At 43.7% G+C, this 23,995-nt stretch overlaps 1 protein-coding gene across 2 annotated transcripts in view; it reads right to left on the bottom strand.

Moving 5' to 3' along the window:
* The window catches only part of LOC122123684 (CREB binding protein), a 128,916-nt gene that overhangs the window by 27,066 nt on the left and 77,855 nt on the right, over positions 1-23,995 (bottom strand). For both annotated transcript variants that reach the window (XM_042698094.1, XM_042698096.1), the window contains exons 8-19: positions 23,432-23,578; positions 22,049-22,166; positions 20,953-21,124; positions 20,586-20,630; positions 18,082-18,206; positions 16,626-16,814; positions 15,601-16,017; positions 13,020-13,196; positions 11,355-11,544; positions 8,466-8,584; positions 5,531-5,770; positions 5,004-5,092 (exon numbers count right to left, since the gene is read on the bottom strand). In XM_042698094.1, coding sequence (XP_042554028.1) covers positions 5,004-5,092; positions 5,531-5,770; positions 8,466-8,584; positions 11,355-11,544; positions 13,020-13,196; positions 15,601-16,017; positions 16,626-16,814; positions 18,082-18,206; positions 20,586-20,630; positions 20,953-21,124; positions 22,049-22,166; positions 23,432-23,578 — 2,028 coding nt within the window. The remainder of the gene's footprint in view (positions 1-5,003; positions 5,093-5,530; positions 5,771-8,465; positions 8,585-11,354; positions 11,545-13,019; positions 13,197-15,600; positions 16,018-16,625; positions 16,815-18,081; positions 18,207-20,585; positions 20,631-20,952; positions 21,125-22,048; positions 22,167-23,431; positions 23,579-23,995) is intronic.

Raw genomic sequence — 23,995 nt, 5'->3', positions numbered from 1 at the left:
ATTTGAGAAGTTAGAATCATAAACATCATTTTCCAATAGAGGAAAACAATATAAAACAAAGCATTGATGGCCTAAAAGGCAGCTTCACTCGTGACCAACTCTCCCCTGGAAACCCCAGGGTCAAAAAGTAGGAGGGGTATAATATGCATAGACTTTAGTGTTTGTCCCAAAGCACTGCCAGAAAAACTAGAGAATCCAGCCTGTTTATTAAGAGGAGGAAAGGACATGGCCCAAGGCCTCATTTCATCATCGCTCAAATGAAGGCAGTATAGATGAAGGTGGTACCATTTATGATCAAAACTCTAGCCATGGGTAAAGGACCTTACTGCAACGAACTATTACCTTTGTTCTCCCTAGAAAGCTTAGAAATTAACTTTTCAGCTATAAGAACCTAGATGACATTCTGCCTTATTTGATGAATATAGAATTGCAAATAAGTACTTCACATTATCTGATGATAATGTGCATCTGAATTGCTCACGCTAGCTCTACGTTTCTGTACAGATTATCTGTAGGAGTAACTTAATAGATAAAGTTTTCAAATGCAGATTGTTTTCAGTACTGTACCAGCTTACATAAACAATTGGGCTATCTACAGATAACCCCTGTTAGAAAAGATGCAGTTACTTCAAACTTTTCAGATTGGAAACAAGTGAATATGTAACACTATACACCACTTTATACTTTAAAATTTCACTTGTTAAAATGGTTGAAATAGTCTGTAGAATTTTCTAATGTTTAAAGTGCCCAAATAGTTAAAAAAAAAAAAAAAACTATTCATAAGAATACCAGAGTGTGTATAAATAGCCAAAATTGAAAGTAAAACTTCAAGCAATTATCATGTTCACACAAAATTGGGCCACTGTTTTCTTTAAATTACATCATGTTGATCTACTCAAGTACAGCATTCTAGAGAACTCAAAGGTATGCTGAATTTTGTGAAAAGAATCCTTTATAGGTTACAACTCCATTTTCATTTTCACTCAAGAAAAACATATTCCTCTGGTTTAGTAAAAAGTTCTACATAATAAAATTGGACATTTCAGAACTGTAAAGAGGTTCAGTGTTTGCACTCAATTGATAACTTCCTCTGAAATGGCAGTAATGCGCCTTTATCCTATCAATTCTATTTAGTTTTAATTGCTGTGAATGTACCCAGCCCAGATCTATACAAATCAGCAAAGGCAGGATTCCAAAGACCCAGGAATTGTGAGATCAACAGTGAATGGCCACAAATATTTAATAGAGACAGTGTAAATATTCTGTTGTTTTGTGTGGATCAAAACTGTGCTGGAGGGGCTGGGAAGGTGGCTCAGTGGTAGAGTGCATGCACGAGGCCCTGGGTTCGATTCCTCAGCACCATATAAGCAAGAAGAAAAAAGCCCAAAGTGGCGCTGTGGCTCAAGTGGTAGAGCGCTAGCCTTGAGCTGAAGAGCTGAGGGACAGCACCCAGGCCCAGAGTTCAGGCCCCACGACCGGACCCAAAAAAAACCCCCCAAAAAAACAAAACTGTGCTGGGGGGGCTGGCTTATGGGACTGGGAAGGTGGCTCAGTGGCAGAGCACTTGCCTTGCATGCATGAGGCCCTGGGTTCGATTCCTCAGCACCACAGAAGCAAAAAGGAAAAGCCAGAAGTGGCACTGTGGCTCAAGTGGTAGAGTGCTAGCCTTGAGCTGAAGAGCTAAGGGACAGCGCCCAGGCCCAGAGTTCAGGCCCCACGACCGGACACACAAAAAAACAAAAACACAACAAAAAAAAACTGTGCTGGGTAACACAGTAGTAGAGGCAGCAAACACTATAGTTTTATACATTACATAATGGTCTTCAAAATATATATGGTTATTCCAGCGGACACTGCACAATCTGAGGCTATCAGGGAAGAGGCTGTTGTTAATCTGGGTAAGATTAACTTTGATTCACTACGGGATATGCTGAAAGTCACAGGGATAAAAAACCATAAAAGGTGGGCCCAGAACTTCTGGTAATGTGCTGCTGTCACCTACACTTGTTATGGGAGGGATCCCATTGTGAAGGGAATATAATTTTAAACTTTGTCATGATGGGTTAGGATGTTAACAGTGGCAAAGCACTTGCCTAGCAAGTGCGAAGTCCTGGGTTTGGTCTTTGGTACCAAAAAAGAAAGGACAAAAGAAAGAAACAAACAAACAAAAAAATTCACTTGGGGCTGGGAAGGTGGCTCAGTGGTAGAGTGCTTGCCTACCATTCATGAAGCCCTGGGTTCCATTCCTCGTACCAAAAGACAGGAAAAGCTGGAGTGGAGCTGTGGCTCAAGTGGTGGAGTGCTAGAGTTGAGCAAAAGAAGCTCAGGGACAGTGTCTAGAACCTGAGTTCAAGCCCCAGGACTGGCCAAAAAAAAAAAAAGAAAACCAAACAGCCCACTTGTTTTGAAAAAGGGGATGTTCAAACAGAAATTTAACTGCTTGTTTTCATCAAGGTCGGAGAGGCTATCCCAGTAGAGATGCCTCTGAACTGTGCTGGAAACTAGAGGACCAAGGCTTTATCATATTTTCTGGAAACATTTTTGTGTCTAGAGTTCCTTTTCTTTTTTTGGTTGGTTGTGGGTTTTCTGGTGGTTTATTGGAGGTAAGAGTCTCACGGACGGGGCTGGGAAGGTGGCTCAGTGGTAGAGTGCTTGCCTTGCATGCATGAGGCCCTGGGTTTGATTCCTCAGCACCACATAAGCAGAAAAAGCTGGAAGTGGCACTGTGGCTCAAGTGGTAGAGCGCTAGCCTTGAGCTGAAGAGCTGAGGGACAGCGCCCAGGCTCAGAGTTCAGGCCCCACAACTGGCAAAAAAAAAGAGTCTCATGGACTTTCCTTGCCTGGGCTAGCTTTGAACTGTGATCCTCAGATCTCAGCCTCCTGAGTAGCTAGGATTACAGGCGTGAGCCACCGGCATCCGGCTCTTTTCTTTTTTTTTGGTCAGTCGTAGGGCTTGAACTCTGGGCCTGGGCGCTGTCCCTCAGCTCTTCAGCTCAAGGCGAGCGCTCTACCACTTGAGCTACAGCGCCACTTCCGGTTTTCTGGTGGTTTATTGGAGATAGGAGTCTCACGGTCTCTCCTGCCCGGGCTAGCTTTGAACCGCGATCCTCAGATCTCAGCCTCCTGAGTAGCTAGGATTACAGGCATGAGCCACCAGCGCCGGGCTCTTTTCTTTTCTTAATAAGATATTTTTGGGAGTTATTATCAACAAAGATTTTCTTTAAAGATTACAAGAATTTAAAAATGGGAGGAAAAATAATCTCACAACTCCAAACTTGTAAGGCCTATGTATATACATTTGAGTGAATAACAAAGGCTCTTATTTTCTAAACTATTAGGATATATGCACCTACTATGACTCTGAACTATTAGCATATATCTACACTTACTATGACTCTGAACTATTAGGGTATATGCACTTACTGTGATTCTGGACCATAGGTATATGCACTTAATGTGACTCCGAACTATTAGGTATACACACTTACTGTGACTCTGAACTATTAGGTATATGCACTTATGGCCCAAACAAGAGCAGAACAGCCAAGCCATCAAACCTTGCTAGTGATATTTAATATTTGTAGCTTAAGACAAAGAACAGATGCAAACCCCCCTCTTTGTCACATAAAGATTCCAGCTGCCAGTTCACAAAATAGATTTGATGCTACTGAATTCAAATTCATTGGCTGGACTTCAGGGCATGAAGCCCTCGTGCTGTGGTAAGGTGTGATCATAGCACAATGGATACAAATGACTCTAATTTTCAAAATAATCCCCAAACTATAAAATAATGTAGTTTTTATATATTATTATTATATACATGGGGAATAGACGAGAACAAGTTCGCCTTTCATCAGCTAAGACGGAAGATCCGTCCTATTCGCTAGTCACCTCCACACTCCAAGAAGATGAAAACTGTTCCCCAAATCCTGAAATAGCCATCTTAAACATATTTTTTTTGGGGGGGTGAGGGAGGTCTTACTGTGTACCCTAGGTTGGCCTCATATTCATAATCCTCCTAAATATTTAGATTATAGGCATGAATCAATAGGAGGGTTATTCTTTTTTTTAGCTTTGAAAAATTGCTGGTTTTATATGTATTTTAACTAATTTTATTGCTATTATTAAGTTATTATACAGAGGGGGTTACCATTTCATACATCAGGTAATGAGTACATTTCGTTTTTGTCGGTCATAGGGCTTGAATTTAGGGCCTGGGTGCTGTCCCCTGAGCTCTTCAGTTCAAGGTGAGTGCTCTACCACTTGAACCACAGCGCCACTTCCAGTTTTCTATTGGTCAATTAGAGATAAGAGTCTCACGGCCTTTCTGCCTGGGCTGGCTTTGAACTGTGATCCTCAGTTATGAGTATATTTCTTTTTGGAACATGTCACCCTTCTGCCAGGTTTTCCTTTCCTATCCCTGCCCACAAGTTGAATAGCTCCTTTTCCACATAGTGTTACTAACTACCCTGCCTGCATTTGTTCATCCTTCAGGAGAGTTATTACCTTCCTGCGGCTGCCCCCCCCCCCCCCCGCCCCAAGTCAGTCACGGGGGCTTGAACTTGAGCACTGTTCCTGAGCTCTTTTGCCCAAGGCTAGCACTCTACCACACAGCTCCACTTTTGGTTTTCTGATGCTTAATTAGAGATAAGAGTGTCACACACTTTGCTGCTTGGGCTGGCTTTGGACTATGATCCTCAGATCTCAGCCTCCTGAGTAGCTAGGATTACAGCCTGGCTTGGGATAGCTCACAGAGTTCTATTTTAGAAAGACTGTGGTTTAGGAATGAGTATACCTAATCTAACAGTGGAGCAAGTGGTTCTGAGATTAAAATCTGACACTATAAAAGTATCTGAGTGACCAAGAAGGACCAACACTGTGGTACTTTTCATTGCAACTTTAGCAAATAAATAATGTACTCAGTCTATAATTACAGGTGTATCTATATCTTAATCTAACCTCTTCCTTGAACCTCTTAGTGCAAAAAATTGCTTGATGCTTACCTATTCTGATAGCTGTAGTAGGCTGCATCTCGAGGAATTGTACACAGCTGCTTCCCATAGCAGCACAAAGTCTGCGGGGAAAATTCATACTGCAAAAACAAAAGAGAAAAAAACATATTCCACTTGCTATCCTGAAATGTTCTAGTGCACTACAAGAGTGAAAATTCAGCTAGTAAATTATTTACTAGTTTAGTATGTAATTTTCTTCATAACTATTTCAAGACAGTTTAGGATTAAATGTGACAAATTAGTGTAGCTTTGCCTCTAAGTGACAAGAGGTACAGAGACACAAAATGGGCCAGTGGCAGCCAGAAAGGCTTAACTCCAGGCCAGCCCAGTAAGCACCTATAGCTTTGATCATGAGATTGCTTGAGATAGTCCACTATGTCACAAGAGCCCAAAACAGCACCTGAGACTTTCCACGCATACTCTTGTGGTCAGAATATGAAGTATCCCATCTTAGTTTAACATTCTCTTGAGTAGATTAATCAGGAAATTTCAATTTCCAGAAGAAATGAAAACTGTACCTTGCGTCCACAGCAATATCCAAGGGACTGCATGACAGGGTCAATTTCTTGCTCAAAGACCTCTGCAAGTTTACTGCAAAACTTATAGACCCGGGACGTCTTACGATTATACAGCCAGGCATTGTTGAACATTAACCAGACATCATCCACATACTGCCAGGGCTCTTGGTACTGCCCTGTATCCAGCTTCCGTTTGATGGTAGAAAGGTCCATGGGGTTCTTCACAATGTCAAAATAATCCTTAAAAACAAAACAATCTCAGTCTAGTGCAAGGGTGGGGAAGCTTTTCTCTGCTAAGAGTCATTTGGATATTTCTAACACTGTCTGCGGATTATACAAAATTGTCAACATAGGCAGAGGGGCTGCAGGCAGCTGAAAAGCATACCGAACCTCGTCGTCTATCCCATCCTGTATCAAATGACTTCATGGGCCTTATATGCATAACCCTACCTTTGTTCTAGTGGAGCCATTGTATTTCAAATGCCAGCCTTCTCTAATACTTTATCTTAAAAAACATAATAAAAATAGAAAGTACCTGAACAATTTTCATTCTTAATAGTAAAAAAATGAAATTGAAAAAAGTAACATGTAACATTCCTCTGATTTGACAAATTAAAAATGGCAACTGATATGCGCAAGTATGATTAAAGTACTTCAAAGACAAAGTTAAAAAAAATTGTTTATTTTAGGCTGCGAAGGTGGCTTAGTGGTGGAGTGCCTGCCTAGCATGCATGAAGCCCTGGGTTCGATTCCTCAGTGCCACATACACAGAAAAAGCCATAAATGGTGCTGTGGCTCAAGTGGTAGAGCACTAGCCTTGAGCAAAAGCAGCTCAGGGACAGTGCCCAGGTTCTGAGTTCAAGCCCCAGGACTGGCAAAAATTAAAAAATAAATAACGGTTTAATAAAAACATTTCAGGGCTGGGAAGGTGGCTCAGTGGTAGAGCGCTTGCCTTGCATGCATGAGGCCCTGGGTTCAATCCCTCAGCACCACATAAGCAAAAAGCTCGAAGTGGCGCTGTGGCTCAAGTGGTAGAGTGCTAGCCTTGAGCTGAAGAGCTGAGGGACAGCGCCCAGGCCCAGAGTTCAGGCCCCACGACCAGACCCCCACACACAAAAAAATTAATGAATATTTTAATTCCTTGATTTAAAATAAATTTATCAGCATGTATTTCCACAGATTCACTTTGGTCCAAACAAAATAAATGCTATTTATTTATTTATTGCCATTTCTGGGGCTTGAACTCAGGGCCTGGATGCTATTATCCTTGAGCTGCTTTTGCTTAAGGTTAGAACTCTTACCACCTGACCTATAGCACCACTTCTGGCTTTTTCTGAGCAGTTTATTGAAGATAAAGCATCTCACAGACTTTCCTATCAGGCTGCCTTTTGAACCCTCTTCCTTAGATCTCAGCCTACTGAGTAGCTAGGATTACAGGTGTGAGTAAACAATGCCTGGCTAATAAATGCAATTCAAAGATTAACACATAGTTGTGAAAACTTTAGCTCAATTGTAGAGCATTTTTCTGAGGCTTGGTTCCCAGCACAAAAACAAACCTAAGGAATACTACTGATCAGTAGACCCTATGGGATCTATATTGTTTTTCAAGATTTCCTAGCTTAGTAAACAGAAATTTACAAGTATCTCATAATTAAATTTCTGGACTTTTTTTTCCTTTTTGTACCAGTACTGGGGGGCATGACGTCAGGGTCTAGGTGCTGTATCTTAGCTTTTTCCCTCAAGGCTAGCACTCTACCATTGAGCCACTCCTCTATTTCCAGCATTTAGGGGATCAATTGGAGATAAGAGTCTCATGAACTTTCCTGCCCTGGATGACTATGAACCATAATCCTCAGATTTCAGCCTCCTGAGAAGCTTGGATTATAGGCTTGAGACTGGCTTTTTTTTTTTTTTTGGTCAGGTGTGAGGCCTGAACTCTGGGCCTGGGCGCTGTCCCTCAGCTCTTTAGCTCAAGGCTAGCACTCTACCACTTGAGCCACAGTACTACTTCCAGCTTTTTCAACTTATGTGGTGCTGAGGAATCAAACCCAAGGCCCTCATGCATTGCAGGCAAACACTACCACTAAGCCACCTTCCCAGCACCATGGCCTTTTTTTTTGGGTGTGGAGGAGTGCATTATTTTCGGTATGGAACTGAGGCTTGAACTTAGGGCCTGGACACTCTTTTAAGTTTTTTTTGGTAGGTCGTGGGGCTTGAACTCTGGGCCTAGGTGCTTTCACTCAGCTCTTCAGCTCAAGGCGAGCACTCTACCGCTTGAGCCACAGAGCCACTTCCAGTTTTCTGGTGGTTTATTAGAGATAAGAGCCTCACGGACTTTCCTGCCTAGGCAGGCCTTGAACCGTGATCCTCAGATCTCAGCCTACTGAGTAGCTAGGATACAGGCGTGAGCCACCAGCACCTGGCCTCTTTTAAGTTTTAACTCAAGATTCTTCAGCTCCACTTCCAGCTTTTTGAGATTAGTGTCATGGATTTTCTTGCCTGGGCTGGTCTCCAACCACAAGCCTCAAATCTCATCCTCTTAAGATGGGAGCCACCTAGCTCAGCTAAATCTCACAATTCTTTGGCTTACTCAAGATCCCAAATGTAAAACAAGACTTGAGAGTTATGGACTAGAGGGGAGGGTGCTGCACTTGAGCCATAGCTCTATCTATGTTTTTTGCTTGTTAATTAAAGATTTTTGCTTGTTAGTTAGAGATAAGAGTCTCACAGACTTTTCTGGCTGGGCTGGCTTCCAACTGTGATCCTCAGATCTCTGCCTCCTGAGTAACTAGGATTACAGGCATGAGCTACCAGCACCTGGCTATAGTTTTTATATTAGGAGAAAAATCTTCAAATCAAGATTACTTTAGCCAATTTTTAAAGATAAAACAATGGATGCTCAAAACTATACCAAACTTCTATTATATTAACTTACTGGAATTCCTAGGAGCTGGGGGTCTACAGGCTGCCGAAAAGGTAGGGACTCTGGGTCCTGTCGATAGAGCGCTTCTAGGGTTGGCATAAGTGCTTGGCGTAGCTCCTCAGGTTTAAAAACTGCAGAAAACAACAACAACAACAAACAGAAAAAGATATTATTAGGTAATAAGTGCTCAAATCTTTACAGTAACACATTTAAAATGGAAGCCTGGGTTGAGGGTGGTGGCTTTCATCTCTAATCCCAACTACTCAGTAAACAGATAGGACTGACTGCAGCTCCAAGGGGTGGGGGAAAATTCAAGAGATTCCACCTAAATAGAGAAAGCTGCGAATGGCAGCAAGTGCCTAACAAGCCAGCTAAGGTGGGAAGAAAAGGAGGATAATAGTCTAGGTTTAGTTCACTTAACTCAAAAGTTAAGGGCAAAAGGGCTGGAGGTGTGAATGCATAGAAGAGAACAGGCCTAGGGAGTCCTAAATCCTAAGATCAAACTCTAGCATAAACAAACAAATAAGCCATTTAAATGTAAATAAAAAAAGGCCAAGTAGTCCATTCAGAATGATTCCAAAGCTCCCAGGCAGCTCTCACTCATTAGAATCTAAAGTGTTATTCAGGGATTCTGAAAATATAGTAATGGGTTTTTGTTGTTGTTGTTGTTGGTCCTGGGGTATGAACTCTGGGCCTGGGTGCTGTCCCCGATCTTCTTTTGCTCAAGGCTAGTGCTCTACCACTTGAGCCACAGCACCCCTTCTGGCCTTTTCTGAGTATTTTATTGGAGGAAAGAATTTGTGGGCCAGACACGGGTGGGTCATGCAAGTAATCCTAGCTACTCAGGAGGCTGAGATCTGAGGATCGTGGTTCAAAGCCAGCCTGGGCAGGAAAGTACAAGAGACTCTTACGTCCAATAAACCACCAGAAAACCGGAAGTGGCGCAGTGGCTCAAGTGATAGAGCTTGCCTTGAACTGAATGAAGAGCTGAGGGACAGCGCCCAGGAGTAGAGTTCAAGCTCCATGACCAACCCCCAAAAGAGAGAAACAATAGAATCTGTTGGACTTTCTGGCTTTTAACCACAGTTCTCAAATCTCATCCTTCTGCATAGCAAGGATTACAGGCTTGAACTACCAGCTCACAGTATAATGGTTTTAAAAACTGCATTCAGGTTGGGTGCTGATAGCTCACACCTGGAATCCTAGCTATTCAGAGGCTGATACTGTGAGACTTTTTTAAAAATAATTTTTATTGTTATTATTAAGATGTTGAACTGTGTGACTTTTATTTCCAATTAATCAGCAAAAATATGGGAATGGAAGTATGGCTCAACTGGCAGTGTCATCCTTGAATGAAAAAGTCAAGATTGAGGAAGAGGCCCTGAATTCAAGCAAAACTCAACAAAGCAAGCCGGGTGCTGGTGGCTCACGTCTGTAATCCTAGCTACTCAGAAGGCTAAGATCTGAGGATCATGGTTCAAAGCCAGCCTGGGCAGGAGAGACCGTGAGACTCCTATCTCCAATAAACCACTAGAAAACCGGAAGTGGCGCTGTAGCTCAAGTGGTAGAGTGCTCGCCTTGAGCTGAAGAGCTGAGGGACAGCGCCCAGGCCCAGAGTTCAGGCCCCACGACCGACAAAAAAAATAAATAAAAATAAATAAAATAAAATAAAAACTCAACAAAGCAAAACAACTCCATTCACATCAAGGCTGGGGAACCAAAGATACAGTTCTCCAAGTGTGTATGGTTCAGAGAGCATTAGAAAATCTCTGTGCTGTCCAATGTGGTACTCACCAAGCCCTACTAGTAAAATTCCAATGAATCACAAAAGTTTTACACAAAGTAAAGTTAATTCTGTCCATTACTTATTTTACTTCAAGGTACTTAGAAACTGTATCAGACCCTTTCTGGAGCACTGTGGTAAGATCAAAATTATTTCCCTAATGCTAAAATGTAGTATGTTAACATTTTGAACAGATACAGCAAATGTAATGGCAAATAGTTACTAATATCTTACAAAAAAAATGAAGAAAACCAAGGATACAAGCTAATACCACCAAATTCTACTTGAAAACTCTTACATTTTTTGTGGGCCCCTATACTCTGTACCCACAAGAAAAACAATGCTAGCCTGTTAATTGAAAGCATCCTTAACAATCAGCAAATCTCAACCTCTGACAGGAACCTCTCACTCTGTAATGGGAAAACATATGTGCACTGGTGCTGTGCACAAGCTGGCCTTCGAGCTGATACTTGTGCCAGCACTAGGGCTAACAGCTGAAGGACTGCAAAATGTGGAAGAGCAACAGATACACAACTCTGATTATTCAGTTATGGGGTATGCAGGTATTTCCTCAAAAAAGAAATAGACAAGGAAAAGTAAACCTGCATCTGCTACACAATCTCAGTATTTCTCAAAAATACTGTTTGGGCTGGGAAGGTGGCTCAGTGGTAGAGCGCTTGCCTTGCATGCCTGAGGCCCTGGGTTAGATTCCTCAGCACCATATAAGCAAAAAGAAAAAAGCCGGAAGTGGTGCTGTGGCTCAAGTGGTAGAACGCTAGCCTTGAGCTGAAGAGCTAAGGGACAGTGCCCAGGCCCAGAGTTCAGGCCCCCACAACCGGACCCCCCCCCCCCAAAAAAAAAAAAACAACTGCTTGTTTGAAGAGACTGAGGGTGATATTAAGGAATATGGAGGGCTTTTTTGACATCACAGGGTGTAAATGTTAACACATGGAAAAGAAGCCCACACTCTTTAGTTTGCTCAGGGATTCCAGAGAGCCATTTTCAACTCTAGGAGAATGGAGGCAAGAAAGATAAAAAAAGGAAGTAGAATCGTCTTGACTTTCAGTCTTTGGTGTGGAGGTGCAATACAGTTGTAAGTTACAGAAAACACCACCTACTTTTTTTGCGTGGCTGGGACGGGGATGTTGACTGAGAGGCTGCGCCGTTAGTGCTATTCTCCTCTTCTTCTTTAGCTTCCACTTTTACTTCAGGTTTCTTCTCCTCCACTTCCATTGGTTCTGATTTCTTCTCTGCATTGTCTGCTTCTTCTTTAACTTGGGAAGATCCTTGTAAATCCTCCTCCATCATCTTGAGAATCACAAATGACTGATGAGTATCACAAAGATCTATACCTAAATTAGCTTTTCTACGCTCCTAAATCCGTATGGGCTTGATATGCCTTCCCCCAGTTCAGTTATTTATCATTTCTTTTCTCTTCCAGAAAATGGAATCAATTACTAGTTGTCCACTGAGTCACTTCAACACAGCACCAAGGCAATTACAGACCTAATTTAAAATGTCCAAATATTTTACATGTGCATTATAGTCACATATAGATATTGCTAGCTTACAATAAGAATATTTTTGAAATTTACAGCAAGGATCAAAAGTCCCTCTTCAGAGGCAGGTGTGGTATAAACACAACAAGTAGTGAAGACTTTGGCTAACTGGCAAGCTTACATGCAGACGTCCCCACGCTGGTTCATAAGCACAAGGCTGACAAAGCTGCTCAGTTTCCATAAAAGTCAAACATCTAGTTTAATTTGAAATCTCATGGTTTTTAGAATATTGTGGAGGCCAAACATATCCAGTTTGGATGCAGCAGCTCACAGTTTGCCAGTGTCAGCTTCTGCCAGAGGTTAATTAGCAAATGAATCCATCACTCTTTCTTTTTTTCTTTTGGTCATGGGGATGAACTCTGGGCCTGGGCGCTGTCCCTCAGCTCTTCAGCTCAAGGCTAGCACTCTACCACTTGAGCCACAAGGCTAGCACTCTACCACTTGAGCCACAAGGCTAGCACTCTACCACTTGAGCCACAGCGACACTTCTGGTTTTCTGATGGTTTACTGGAGATAAGAATTCATGGAAGCCAGGTGCCAGTGGCCCACGCCTGTAATCCTAGCTACTCAGGAGGCTGAGATATGAGGATCATGGTTCAAAACCAGCCCTGGCAGGAAACTCCGTGAGACTTATCTCCAATAAAAACCACTAGAAAACCCGAAATGGTGCTGTGGCTCAAGCAATAGAGCGCTCGCCTTGAGCTGAAGAGTACACAGACAGCACCCAAGCCCAGAGTTCAAGCCCCACAACTGACAAAAAAAAAAAAAGAGTTCATGGACTTTCCTGCCCGGGCTGGCTTTGAACCGTGATCCTCAGGTCTCAGCCTCCTGAGTAGCTAGGATTACAGGCATGAGCTACCAGCACCTGGCCATCACCCTTTCTGTAGAATTAGAAATGAATGGAGGCCAGCAAGAAAAGATTGTAGAATAATTCAAACATCTACAATGAACAGCTGGAAGTGGAGGTGTAGCTCAAGTGGTAATGCACCAGCCTTGAATGAAAACAAACAAACAAACAAACAAGCAAGAGCACAAGGCCCTGAGTTCAAGCCCCAGTACTGGTAAGAACAACCACCACAACAAAAAGAATAGTAAATGTATTTTTGAACTCACACTGAAATAGACTATTACAACAAATCCAGGGACAACCATGAAAGGCTTGAGGATCTGTAGGTAAAGATTCCACACATAGCAATGTATTTATTGCTAGAGAATAACACCTACCTCAGGTCGAGACTCCCCCTTAGATTCAGGCTCGGGCTCCGTGTCTTCAGTCTTGACCTCTGCCTTCATTTCCAGTACTGGTACATCAGGTCCCGGCTGCTGGGAATTGGTTTCAGCACTGGTCACTGAAGGGGGACTGGGGACCCTGTTATCAATGCTGGCTGCTGCTTGAGAAAGCTGTGAAAACATTAAAATCAACCTCTTTGTAAATCAGACAATACAAATGGCCTTCGACCCTTTTGCTCATCCCATCTTCAACTTCTGGTTAACTTTCCTCAGTGCTATCCTAACAAGCCCCTATTGAGAACACTGAAGGACACAGTTACAAGGAGGGAGCTCTAGAGAAAGTCATCATCAATCAGAAACAATTTACTCTTTGCCACAAATGCAGAGATAGGAAAACAGACCTTTCTAAATTATGATATAAAACCATTTCCTCCCAAGGTGTCTAGCTAAACTATTTTATCATTAATTCCCTTCAAAAAGGCTTATAATGTTTATAACAAGACACTGAATTATAAACATCCAGGTACTTATGTGGGGAGGGAGCCAGCTGCCTGTGTAGGAAGAATGTCTAATGGGCTTGTGTTAGCAGAGTATAGTGATGGTGGTATACTAAAGAAACCACTAAAAATATTCCACATTTTCCAAGTCTTTTTTTTTTTTTTTTTTGAGGGGGGGGTGGTCAGTCGTGGGGCTTCAACTCTGGGCCTGGGCACTGTCCCTGAGCTCTTCAGCTCAAGGCTAGTGCTCTACAACTTGAGCCAGAGCACCATTTCTGGCTTTTTCTGTGTATGTGGTGCTGAGGAATGGAACCCAGGGCCTCATGTATGCAAGGCAAGCGCTCTACCACGGAGCCACCTTCCTAGCCCCTCAAAGTCTTACAAGGAACTGCTCCCCGACTTTTTGTTCAACCTGCATGAAGTACGAGGGATTGAACACTACCATTTCAGCCATACTCTCAGAACCATAATGAAGTCAAAGATACAAAAACAAAACAACTAAAAAAAAGAAACTGTATCTATCTACATACATATCTTTACAGGTAAGTAGAAATAATATTGGGATTCACTTTGAATATGCTCAGTACCTGCAAATAAAGTTAATATAATTATGAGAGTGGAGAGGTCTAAGACAGTCTTACAAGAAAATGATAGTAGATGGCTGAGGCAGTTTACACTTATAATCCTAGTTACTTGAGGGAGTACAGGGTAAAGCTAGGCATGATGGTGAGCACCATTTCTTTTAGCTATTATTATTATTATTATTAATTAGGAAGATAACACAGTCTGGGCTGGGCCCAGGCAAACAGTGAGAGCCTCTGTCAAAAATAATCCAAGTAAAAAGGACCAGAAGCATGGGCACTGGTGGCTCACGCCTGTCATCCTAGCTACTCAGGAGGCTGAGATCTGAGAATCGTGGTTCAAAGCCAGCCCAGGCAGGAAAGTCCATGAGACTCTTATCTCCAATAAACCACCAGAAAACCAGAAGTGGTGCTGTTGTAGAGTGCTAGCCTTGAGCTGAAGAGCTGAGGGAAAGCACCCAGGCCCAGAGTTCAAGCCCCATGACTGACAAAAAAAAAAGGACTAGAAGCATAGTTCAAGTGGTAGAGGTATGAGGTCCTTAGTTTTAAGTCCAGAATTACCACAGAAAATGATACTATGATCTCAGCAAAAACTTGGGAAAAGAATACGGGCAGCATGGGTTTAGTGTAAGACCCTGCATCAGTAAACACAACTTAGCCCAGACAACATCTGTTTATCTCAGCTGGCATGGAGCAGGAGGCTTGAAGGTATGATCCCGCCATCACCCTTCCAGCTAAGAACAGGAAGTCTGAGCCACAAAGGTACAAACCTAGCTCTGTTGTTTCATTATCAAACAGAAAAGCCTTCTGTAGTTTGGAAAGGCTGGATGGAGAGGGGGAAGGAGAGTGACAGAGGGCTAAAACTAACTGGAATATACTGTAAACATGTAGAAATGAGACAAGTTCTTACTTGTGTAACTCATACAAGGGAATGAGAGGAGAAAAAAAAAGAGGAAGGCTGATCAGCCAGGTTAAAGGGCAACATATAGTTAGGAGTATAGCATGCTTATCAGACTCAAAAAACATCAGCAATAAAACAGAACATGATCTATTAAAACCCCCAATACATTAGTCTAGGATAGATAATGGTGAACACAACGTCTTGTATAATATACCACATGATAAATACCGACTTCTGTAAACTCTTCTCATCCTTAAGCCATGTCCTACACAGCCTTGGGGACAATGCTAAAAGTATAGCATAACTCAGTGCAATTCCATCAAAATTACAGACACTTGGGTCTGGAAATGTGGCTTAGTGGTACAGTGCTTGCCTAGCATGCATGAAGTCCTGGGTTTGAATCCTCAGTACCACATAGACAGAAAAGGCTGGAAGTGGTTCTGGGACTTAAGTGGTAGAGTGCTAGCCTTGAACAAAAGAAGCTCAGGGACAGTACTTTGAGTTCAAGACCCAGAACTGGCAAAAAAAAAAAAAAAAAAGGAAAGAAAGAAAAGAATACAGATACTTTTGGTCTGAAGACAAACACAAAGGCTCACCGGTGTGCCAGGAGGCTGGGTATGCACAGGTGTCGGCTGCTGCTGGGATGACTGAGGGGTAGCTACAGACGGGGGCTGAACTGGGGTTTGAGGTTGTGGGGTCACCTGGGCCTGCACTGCTGCCTGGACTGTAGGGGTGCTCTGGGTTTGGGCAGCACTGGGCACTGAGCCAGGAGTTGGGGTGGGAGTCTGCCCAGAAGACGATACAGGAGGAGATGGCTGAGCAGGAGCTGCTGGCTGGGGAGGTGTCATCCCAGGTGGGGTCGGGTGCTGGAGAGCGGGCATGCCAGCAGCTGTGGAAGCAGGAGGTGGTGTCGGATGCAAGGGTGACTGCGTCACTGGTGGACAAGGCAGCTGGCTGGTCTGGGGCCCCAGCATGTTCAGAGGATTAGGAAGAGCTGCACCAGGCACTTGACCCTAAAAGAAATGGAGTATATTAAAACTATCTCCCCAAACTAAACATGTGACAAGATACTTGAAGAATTTATTAAAATCAAATCACAGTTCCTCAATGAGATCTGCTCATTTCATGGGGATGTGCAAGTTATAAACTCCACAAGCTAGCTGCGCACCAGTACCCCTATAATCCTAGCTATACAGGAGGTTGAAATTTGAGAATCATGGTTTGGAGCCTGTCTGGGCAGATAAACCCTGAGATTATCTCCAATTAACAAGCATAAAGCTGGAAGTGGAAGTATGGCTCAAACGGCAGAACATCATTCCTTGCGTGAAAAAGCAAATGGACAATGTGAGGCTCCGAGTACAAACCCTAGTATTGGCAGGTGCATAGGTGCACACGCACATGCACACGCACGCACGCACACACACACACACACACACACACACACACACACACACACACACACACACACACACACACACATTATATTTGCATGAAGTTCCCCCAGAGAGAATTCTAAACAAGTTAATAGTTACAGAACAAAGCAGGGAAAGACAGAGAAATGCTGATACATTTAGGTTAACAGGCCACACAAATGCTGTCCCTGGTCCCAACGTGAACGTACCTGTGACACTCCTGCTTGGGCCCCTGGCTGCCCCATATTTACACTGTTCACACTCATTGCCCCACTGGATGATGGGAACTGGCTCTGTGGCAGAAACTGGTTCTGAGTGGGTGGCTGGGCCATCATGTTGTTGGCATGTGCGCTCATCATGTTCGGAGGCTGAGGCATCCGAGAAGGAGAAATGGCCATCTATGAGACAACAAACATCAGGAGAGCTGCAGCGCAGACGTGGCACGGTTGATGAACAGAGCAAGGAGACACACAAGCTTTGCATCCTAGCCTGGCTCCATCCCTGGAGACTAGCCTTCACTTAACTCTACACTCCTACACTCTTTCCTATACATTCTTAAGCAATCTCTCAAATAAACCAACTTTGAAAGTCCTTTAAACAGTAATCAATAGCATGCTCTAAATTTTAAGTTCAAGCATGCCTTTTAATCAGTTCTCTGAAGTGTTTAGAAAACAGCCATGGGAGGGCAGGCTCAGTCAACAGACACAAAACTGCTGCCTGGCCTGAGCTCAGCTGCCTTCTCCACCTCAGATTTTCATCCTTCTTACTCTGGGCTTGTCATTCCAATTAAAAAAAAAAAAGCACGGGCTGGGAAGGTGGCTCAGTGGTAGAGCGCTTGCCTTGCATGCATGAGGCCCTGGGTTCCATTCCCCAGTACCACATAAGCAAAAAGAAAAAAAAAGCCGGAAGTGGCGCTGTGGCTCAAGTGGTAGAGCGCTAGCCTTGAGCTGAAGAGCTGAGGGACAGCGCCTAGGCCCAGAGTTCAGGCCCCACAACTGGACCCCAAAAAAACCCAAAAACCAAAACACAAAAACCTACTAACCAAATTATTCTTTATTATTGCAATAACAGAGATATCTGGGCTGGGGCAACAGTGGCTCACACCTGTCATCCTAGCTACTCAGGAGGCTGAGAGCTGAGGATCATGGTTCAAAGCCAGCCCAGGCAGGAATGTCCATGAGATTCTTATCTCCAATAAACCACCAGAAAACTGGAAGTGGTATTGTGGCCCAAGTGGTAGAGGGCTAGCCTTGAACTGAAGAGCTCAGGGACAGTGTCCAGGTCCAGAGTTCAAGCCCCGCAACCATCCAAAAAAGAAATGAGGCTGGGTGCCAGTGGCTCACACCTGTAATCCTAGCTACTCAGGAGGCTGAGAGCTGAGGATCGCAGTTCAAGGCCAGCTCAGGTAGGAAAGTTCATGAGACTCTTTATCTCCAATTAACCACTGAAAACTGGAAGTGGGCTGTGACTCAAAGTGGTACAGTGCTAACCTTGAGCAAAAAAGCTCTCAGAACAGCGTCCAGGCTCTGAGTTCAAGCTTCATGACTGACAAAAAACAAAAACGAACTCAAAAGAACAAGTAGTACAGAACTCTCAGATGCCCACGGACATTCTCTGTGCAGATAATGTTCCTGTTAAGACAAAAGCTGAGAGGCAAAGCCTTACCCCTGGGACTGAGGCCATGCTGCTCATCTGGACAGGGTGGCTCATGGGGGAGGCAGCACGTGGACCCATCGGTGCTTGTGGCAACTGGACATTTCCCAAAGACATTGGGTTAAATGAATTCATCCCTATAAACAGTGACATTTCATTAGGAAAAACCACCACAGAAAACAATTACAACTCATTAAATGCTAAGATGGAGCACAGTCAAGTATATGACAGTCAAGTGAGGGGAACCTACTCAACTGGAAAAAAAAAAAACAAAAACGACTAAGTAACAGACTTTTCCCTACCCAGCGGAAATGGCATTCCCGTGACAGGGGTTGCATAGGAGGACTGGGAGTAAGGCAGGAAAAAAGACACTAGAGCAGGTCAGGGTGAAGCCAGGTGACATGTTCAAGAAACCAAAGACACAAAGCAAGCAAGGATACTGTGAAGCAAGAAGATGCTCTTCTCATCTATGAAGACAACTCAGAAGGCCAGACTCTCAGTGAACCCCATCCTCAACAACCACTGGAGCATCAGGCTCCCAAGCTTCACAGCTGTATTACATTTATTGTTAGAACCTCTGCTAAGATTCAAAACACAATTGGAGTATTTAGAAAGCATCCAGGAGCCAAGGGTTCTCCTCCTCAGCCTCTGGCAGCTCATAGGAACATCACATCATTGACAGAGACTTCACCAGCTAGAATTATCTCCACCACAGTGGCTAGTTAGTTCAACTCCTGGGGCTTGAACTCAGGGCGAGCACTGTTCCTGAGCTTCTTTTCTCAAGGCTAGAGCTCTACCACTTGAGCCATACTGTCACTTCCGGCTTTTTTCTGAGTAGTTTATTGGAGATAAATAAGAGTCTTATAGATTTTCCTGTCAGGCTGGCTTCAAACTGCAATCCTCAGATTTCTGCCTCCTGAGTAGCTAGGACTACAAGCATAAGACACTAGAGGCTAGTTAGTTCTTACTAATTTTCTATAAAACTCTGCAAACTTTGGGCTCTAGACAAAGTACAGTTTAAGTTAGTCTTCAGACCAACACTAAAATCTAACAGAATCCTTCAAGTTGTTTCTAGAAGGTGTTTCCTTAACATTGCTGCAGCCATGAGAGGATTTTTAAAGAGCAGTCCTACCTACAGCGTACACCTTCAGAGACTAGATATGGCATTCTCAAAGAACCAAGGGCTAACAAGACCCAAGAAGACTTCCCAGGAAGCCTGTAAGCTTTTCCTTCTTGAGAGTTATGTGCAAGTACTAAGAAAAAGCACCTGAAGAAATGCACATTCACAAAGAACTCCACTTACTAGAGAGGCTGGTAAGTGCTTACCTAGAAACTGAACCTTCCAATCACCTACACCTAACCAGCTGTCTTCTCACAGTCCAAACCAGCAGCCTATTCCTATCTAGACCAAAGTTCAGGTCATGCTTATACACAGCATTCAGCCACTATCTTATGGTCCAATTTGTCTGACTTCTTGGTTTCTTTCATCTCTCAAATCCAGTCCATCTAAACAAGACACTGGTGACTTTATTCTATGTCTATTTCAGTATGCAGTACCACTACCACAACTTCCAACAACTTACCTTCCCTGCCAAACTCTTGCACTAAAACGAGAATCTATATAACATCATGACCTCACCTCTCATCCTAGACAAATGTCCTAACTGTTCAGGTCTCAATCTGTCAAGAGTTCAAAGGCTTCCAAATGTCCTTTGGCCCTGACTCTAGAATCTCAAACCGAGAGGGAACCTATGAAACATGCTCAGATAGCTGCCATCTACCAAGCTGGTTTGGGTCTCTGCACACAGCCTCCTGAAATGACTCCTGCCAGCCCGACTTCAAGCCCATGCATTATCTGGAACCATAGGCATTTCTTCCTCATCCCCACCACAGGTACCCCACAACCACAGGATTGGGACTCCCATGTTTTTCTCTGAGCATTCAGACATGCCCTGACTCATGTATAATGCTGCTTTTTGGAACTTTCTCTGGTAAGGTCTACCTGTTCATTAAAAAATTCTCAACCCTACTTCTGATCTCTTTGGAGAGCTATCCTATATTCTCTAAATTCCCAAACAGAAAAGATTCATACTACCTAAGGACTGAATTCTTCTTAGCAAAAAGGAATGGAAGGAAGCCAGGTGCTGGTGGCTCACACCCATCATCCTAGCTACTCAGGAGGCTGAGAGCTGAGAATCGCAGTTCAAAGCCAGCCTGGGTAGGAAAGTCTGTGAGACTCTTATCTCCAATAAACTACTCAGAAAAGGCCAGAAGTGGTACTGTGGTTCAAGTGGTAGAGTGCTACCTTGAGCACAGAGAGGCTCAGGGCTAGAGTACAAGTCCTGAGTTCCAAGTCCCAGGACCAGAAAAAAATAAAAGGAATGGAATGAGTGTATCCCTCCACCTACTGGCAAAGGCTGTAAGGATATACACAAGGAAAAGGGGGGGAGGGGGGGAAGAGGTTCTGGCTGTTCAAAGTTAAAACTAAACATTTTTACAACAAATAGTTAAAATACCTTGAGAAACCTGCATCCGATTTACTGGCAGGGGTAGAGGTCCATCTATAGTGGAAAATAAAAAACACAAATACTGGTTATTTAAAATAACCCTTGATTTTACAACAAGGAATTTCCTATGAAGGACTTCAAACTTCCAAGGGAACCTAGTCAATGAGTCCAAAAGCACTGTGTTCTGATGCCAACACATACTTTTAAGACCCTTCCTATGACAGAAACTCAATGCCCCTGCAGGCTACTACTACAAAAACAGTTTTCAAGTGCTGATTTCTGGAGAATATAATTCTGTACTCTAAGGCATGCATCCCAAACAACGAAGAAAAAAGCAAACAGGCTAAGGGCAGGTAGAAGGAAAGGTAGTCCTTACTTGGAGGTCTCACAGACTGAGCTGGTGGGATTACAGGAGGCTGAGCCCCGGGGGCTGGTAAAGCTGGCTGGTTTCCCAAGATGCCTTGCTTATGTAAACGTGACCTCCGTTTTTCTTCTAGTTCTTTTTGTATTTTATAGATTTTCTCTGCTAATAGATGATAATATTCATCCTAAAACACAATAACATTCAAAATCAGGCAATTGAAACTATTCAAAACAAGTGATCTGTTTAGTACGTCCTACTTAGCAACTTAGGGCCTCTTGCAGGTGATATCACCACTTTAGTCATACCCCTAGCTTTCCCCACCCACTGCTGCTGAGATTCAAACTCAGGGCCTGACATATACTAAGCTGGTGGTCTATCACTCAACTATATCTGATCTCATTTTTTTTTAAGTATTAGAATCAAAAGTAAGCATTTAGCATAAGGATAAGGATCTTTTTTTTCTTTTTTTCCTTAATTCCTAATGATGCCTGTGTACCTTTTTTTTTGTCGGTCATGGGGCTTGAACTCTGGGCCTGAGTGCTGTCCTTGCGCTCTTCAGCTCAAGGAGAGCTCTCTACAGCTTGAGCCATAACACCACTCCAGTTTTCTAGTGGTTTATTGGAGATAAGAGTCTCATGTACTTTCATGCCCGGGCTGGCTTTGAACCGTGATCCTTAGCTCTCAGCCTCCTGAGTAGCTAGGATTACAGGCATGAGCCACCGTCGCCCGACACCCGCCCCCCCCCTTTTTTGGGTCAGTTGTGGGGATTGAATTCTGGGCTTGGGCGCTGTCCCTGCGCTCTTCAGCTCAAGGCGAGCACTCTACCGCTTGAGCCACAGTGCCACTTCCAGTTTTTCTGGTGGTTTATTGGAGTCTCATGTCCTTTCCTGCCGGGGATGGCTTTGAACCACGCTCCTCAGATCTCAGTCTCCTGAGTAGCTAGGATTACAGGAGTGAGCCACCAGTGCCTGGCTTGTGTACCCTTTAATTGTGACTTTATTGTGTCCTTTAGATCATAGAGGTTCCCCACTTCTGGACAAACCAGACAGACCAGACAGAAGTAGTGTTTTCACTTTATGACACATTCAACCACTTCCTGCTGACCTACCCTGCTGTTGGCAGACTCATACATGTCTCCTTCCACTTTCTTAGCGTAGGCAACCAGGTTCTCCATGCGACGGTCCTTCAGAGCTGCGGGGTCAGGGGTTGGGAAGATGGCTTGGACACTGAAAGGATAACACACTCTATCAACCTACTTTCAAGGTGGTCACATGAGAACCAGCAAAAACCAGGATCAGCAAATGGACTAACTGTGGTAACTGATGAGCAAAACCCCAAATCTCTCAATGTTGCTATAAGTCAAAAGTCTTTTTTCTGTTAACAACATGTATGGGTCATTTTGAAAATATGACTTTAAATGCTTACTTTTTAAAGTATTCTTTTTTTGGGGGAGGGGAGGGGGAGTCGGTCATGGGGCCTGAACTCTGGGCCTCGGCGCTGTCCCTCAGCCTTTTTTTTTTCTCCCCAGAGCTGAGGACCGAACTCAGAGGCTTGTGCTCGCCAGGCAGGCGCTCCTCCACTGAGCTTTTCAGCTCAAGGCTAGCATTCTATACAAAGAACTAGATTGCCCAGGCTAAAGCTTCAATTGCTGCTGTTCTAAGAGCAAAACCGGGTCTGGGGAGACCCACCTCAACTTTGGAGGCCACACCAGTCATCCTTCCAATGGGGAAGGGCTGGAAACAGAAGGCTGCGAGTCAGGATTATTTGTCTTGACAGTTGCAGTGGTTTGCAACTTTGTATATTAGAATTACTGAACATTTTTTTGGTAGGTCGTGGGGCTTGAACTCTGGGCCTGGTCGCCGTCCCTCAGCTTTTCAGCTCAAGGTGAGCGCTCTACCACTTCAGCCACAGTACCACTTTCAGCTTTTTCTGCTTATGTGGTGCTGAAGAATCAAACCCAGGGCCTCATGCATACAAGGCAAGCATTCTACCACTGAGGCACCTTTGCAGCCCTATTCATTTTTAAGAAGATCAAAATAAGGACAAAAACCTCTAAGAAATCTATTTGACTAACATCACCTTCAATTGAGGTAGCTTATTTTGAAAAGCTAACTTTCTGTGTATTAACTAACTGTATGATGCTATTTATACTCATTCCAATTCCCCCAATCTTTAGGAGTCTCTACAACTATAGTTCTGAATTACAGAATAAGGTAAAGCTCTTGCTTGAACCAGTCCCAGAGTTCAGAGGTTCAACTGCAGCTTCTCTGATACCTGTACCCATCCATGGAGGACCGAGGCTAGGAAACCCAATTTTCCCAGGCTCTAGCAATGGTGTTGGCTTTCTAACAACTACTGATCCTCTGTGACTCTAGGGAACTGTAACACCTGGGAGCCAATGGACAAATGTGGAACAAATCAGAACTCTATGAAACTGAAAAGTTACATCAATACTCTGTCACAAAATCTGTGTATAGAGGTGGGTACATACAGTTTATGCACTAGATGGCTCCGCAGATCCTGAGTGACATGTTCGTGCCAGCCTTTCCGAACACCAGTGCTGGAAGGAGGTGCTGCTGTAGGTACCGTGCTGAGGCTTCCAATGTTACCAGAGTTTGAACCATCATTCATCAGTGGGCTGAGGGGGACAAGAACAAGGACACTTCACCTAGCTAGTCAAGTGTCTCAAACACACTTAGATAAAGCTATCTTCAAACACGTATAACTTAAAAAGATTAAGCTAACAGATGCAAAAATCCAACAAAATTCAAACTATGTTTATTCTGTTGTTTATTTACTTCCGATACTGAGGCTTAAACTCAAGATCTCACATTTTTTTTTTTTTTTTGGGGTCTGGTCATGGGGCCTGAACTCTGGGCCTGGGCACTGTCCCTCAGCTCTTTCAGCTCAAGTCTAGCACTCTACCACTTGAGCCACAGTGCCACTTCCAGCTTTTTGCTTATGTGGTGCTGAGGAATCGAACCCAGGGCCTCATGCATGCAAGGCAAGCACTCTACCACTGAACCACCTTCCTAGCCCCGGCCTCACACTCTTA

The sequence above is a fragment of the Dipodomys spectabilis genome, unplaced genomic scaffold (assembly GCF_019054845.1).
Source record: "Dipodomys spectabilis isolate Male_0828 unplaced genomic scaffold, ASM1905484v1 ptg000231l, whole genome shotgun sequence".
NCBI lineage: Eukaryota > Metazoa > Chordata > Mammalia > Rodentia > Heteromyidae > Dipodomys > Dipodomys spectabilis.
The sequence above is the reverse complement of the archived record's forward strand: the minus strand, read 5'-3'. Positions and strand labels throughout refer to the sequence as shown.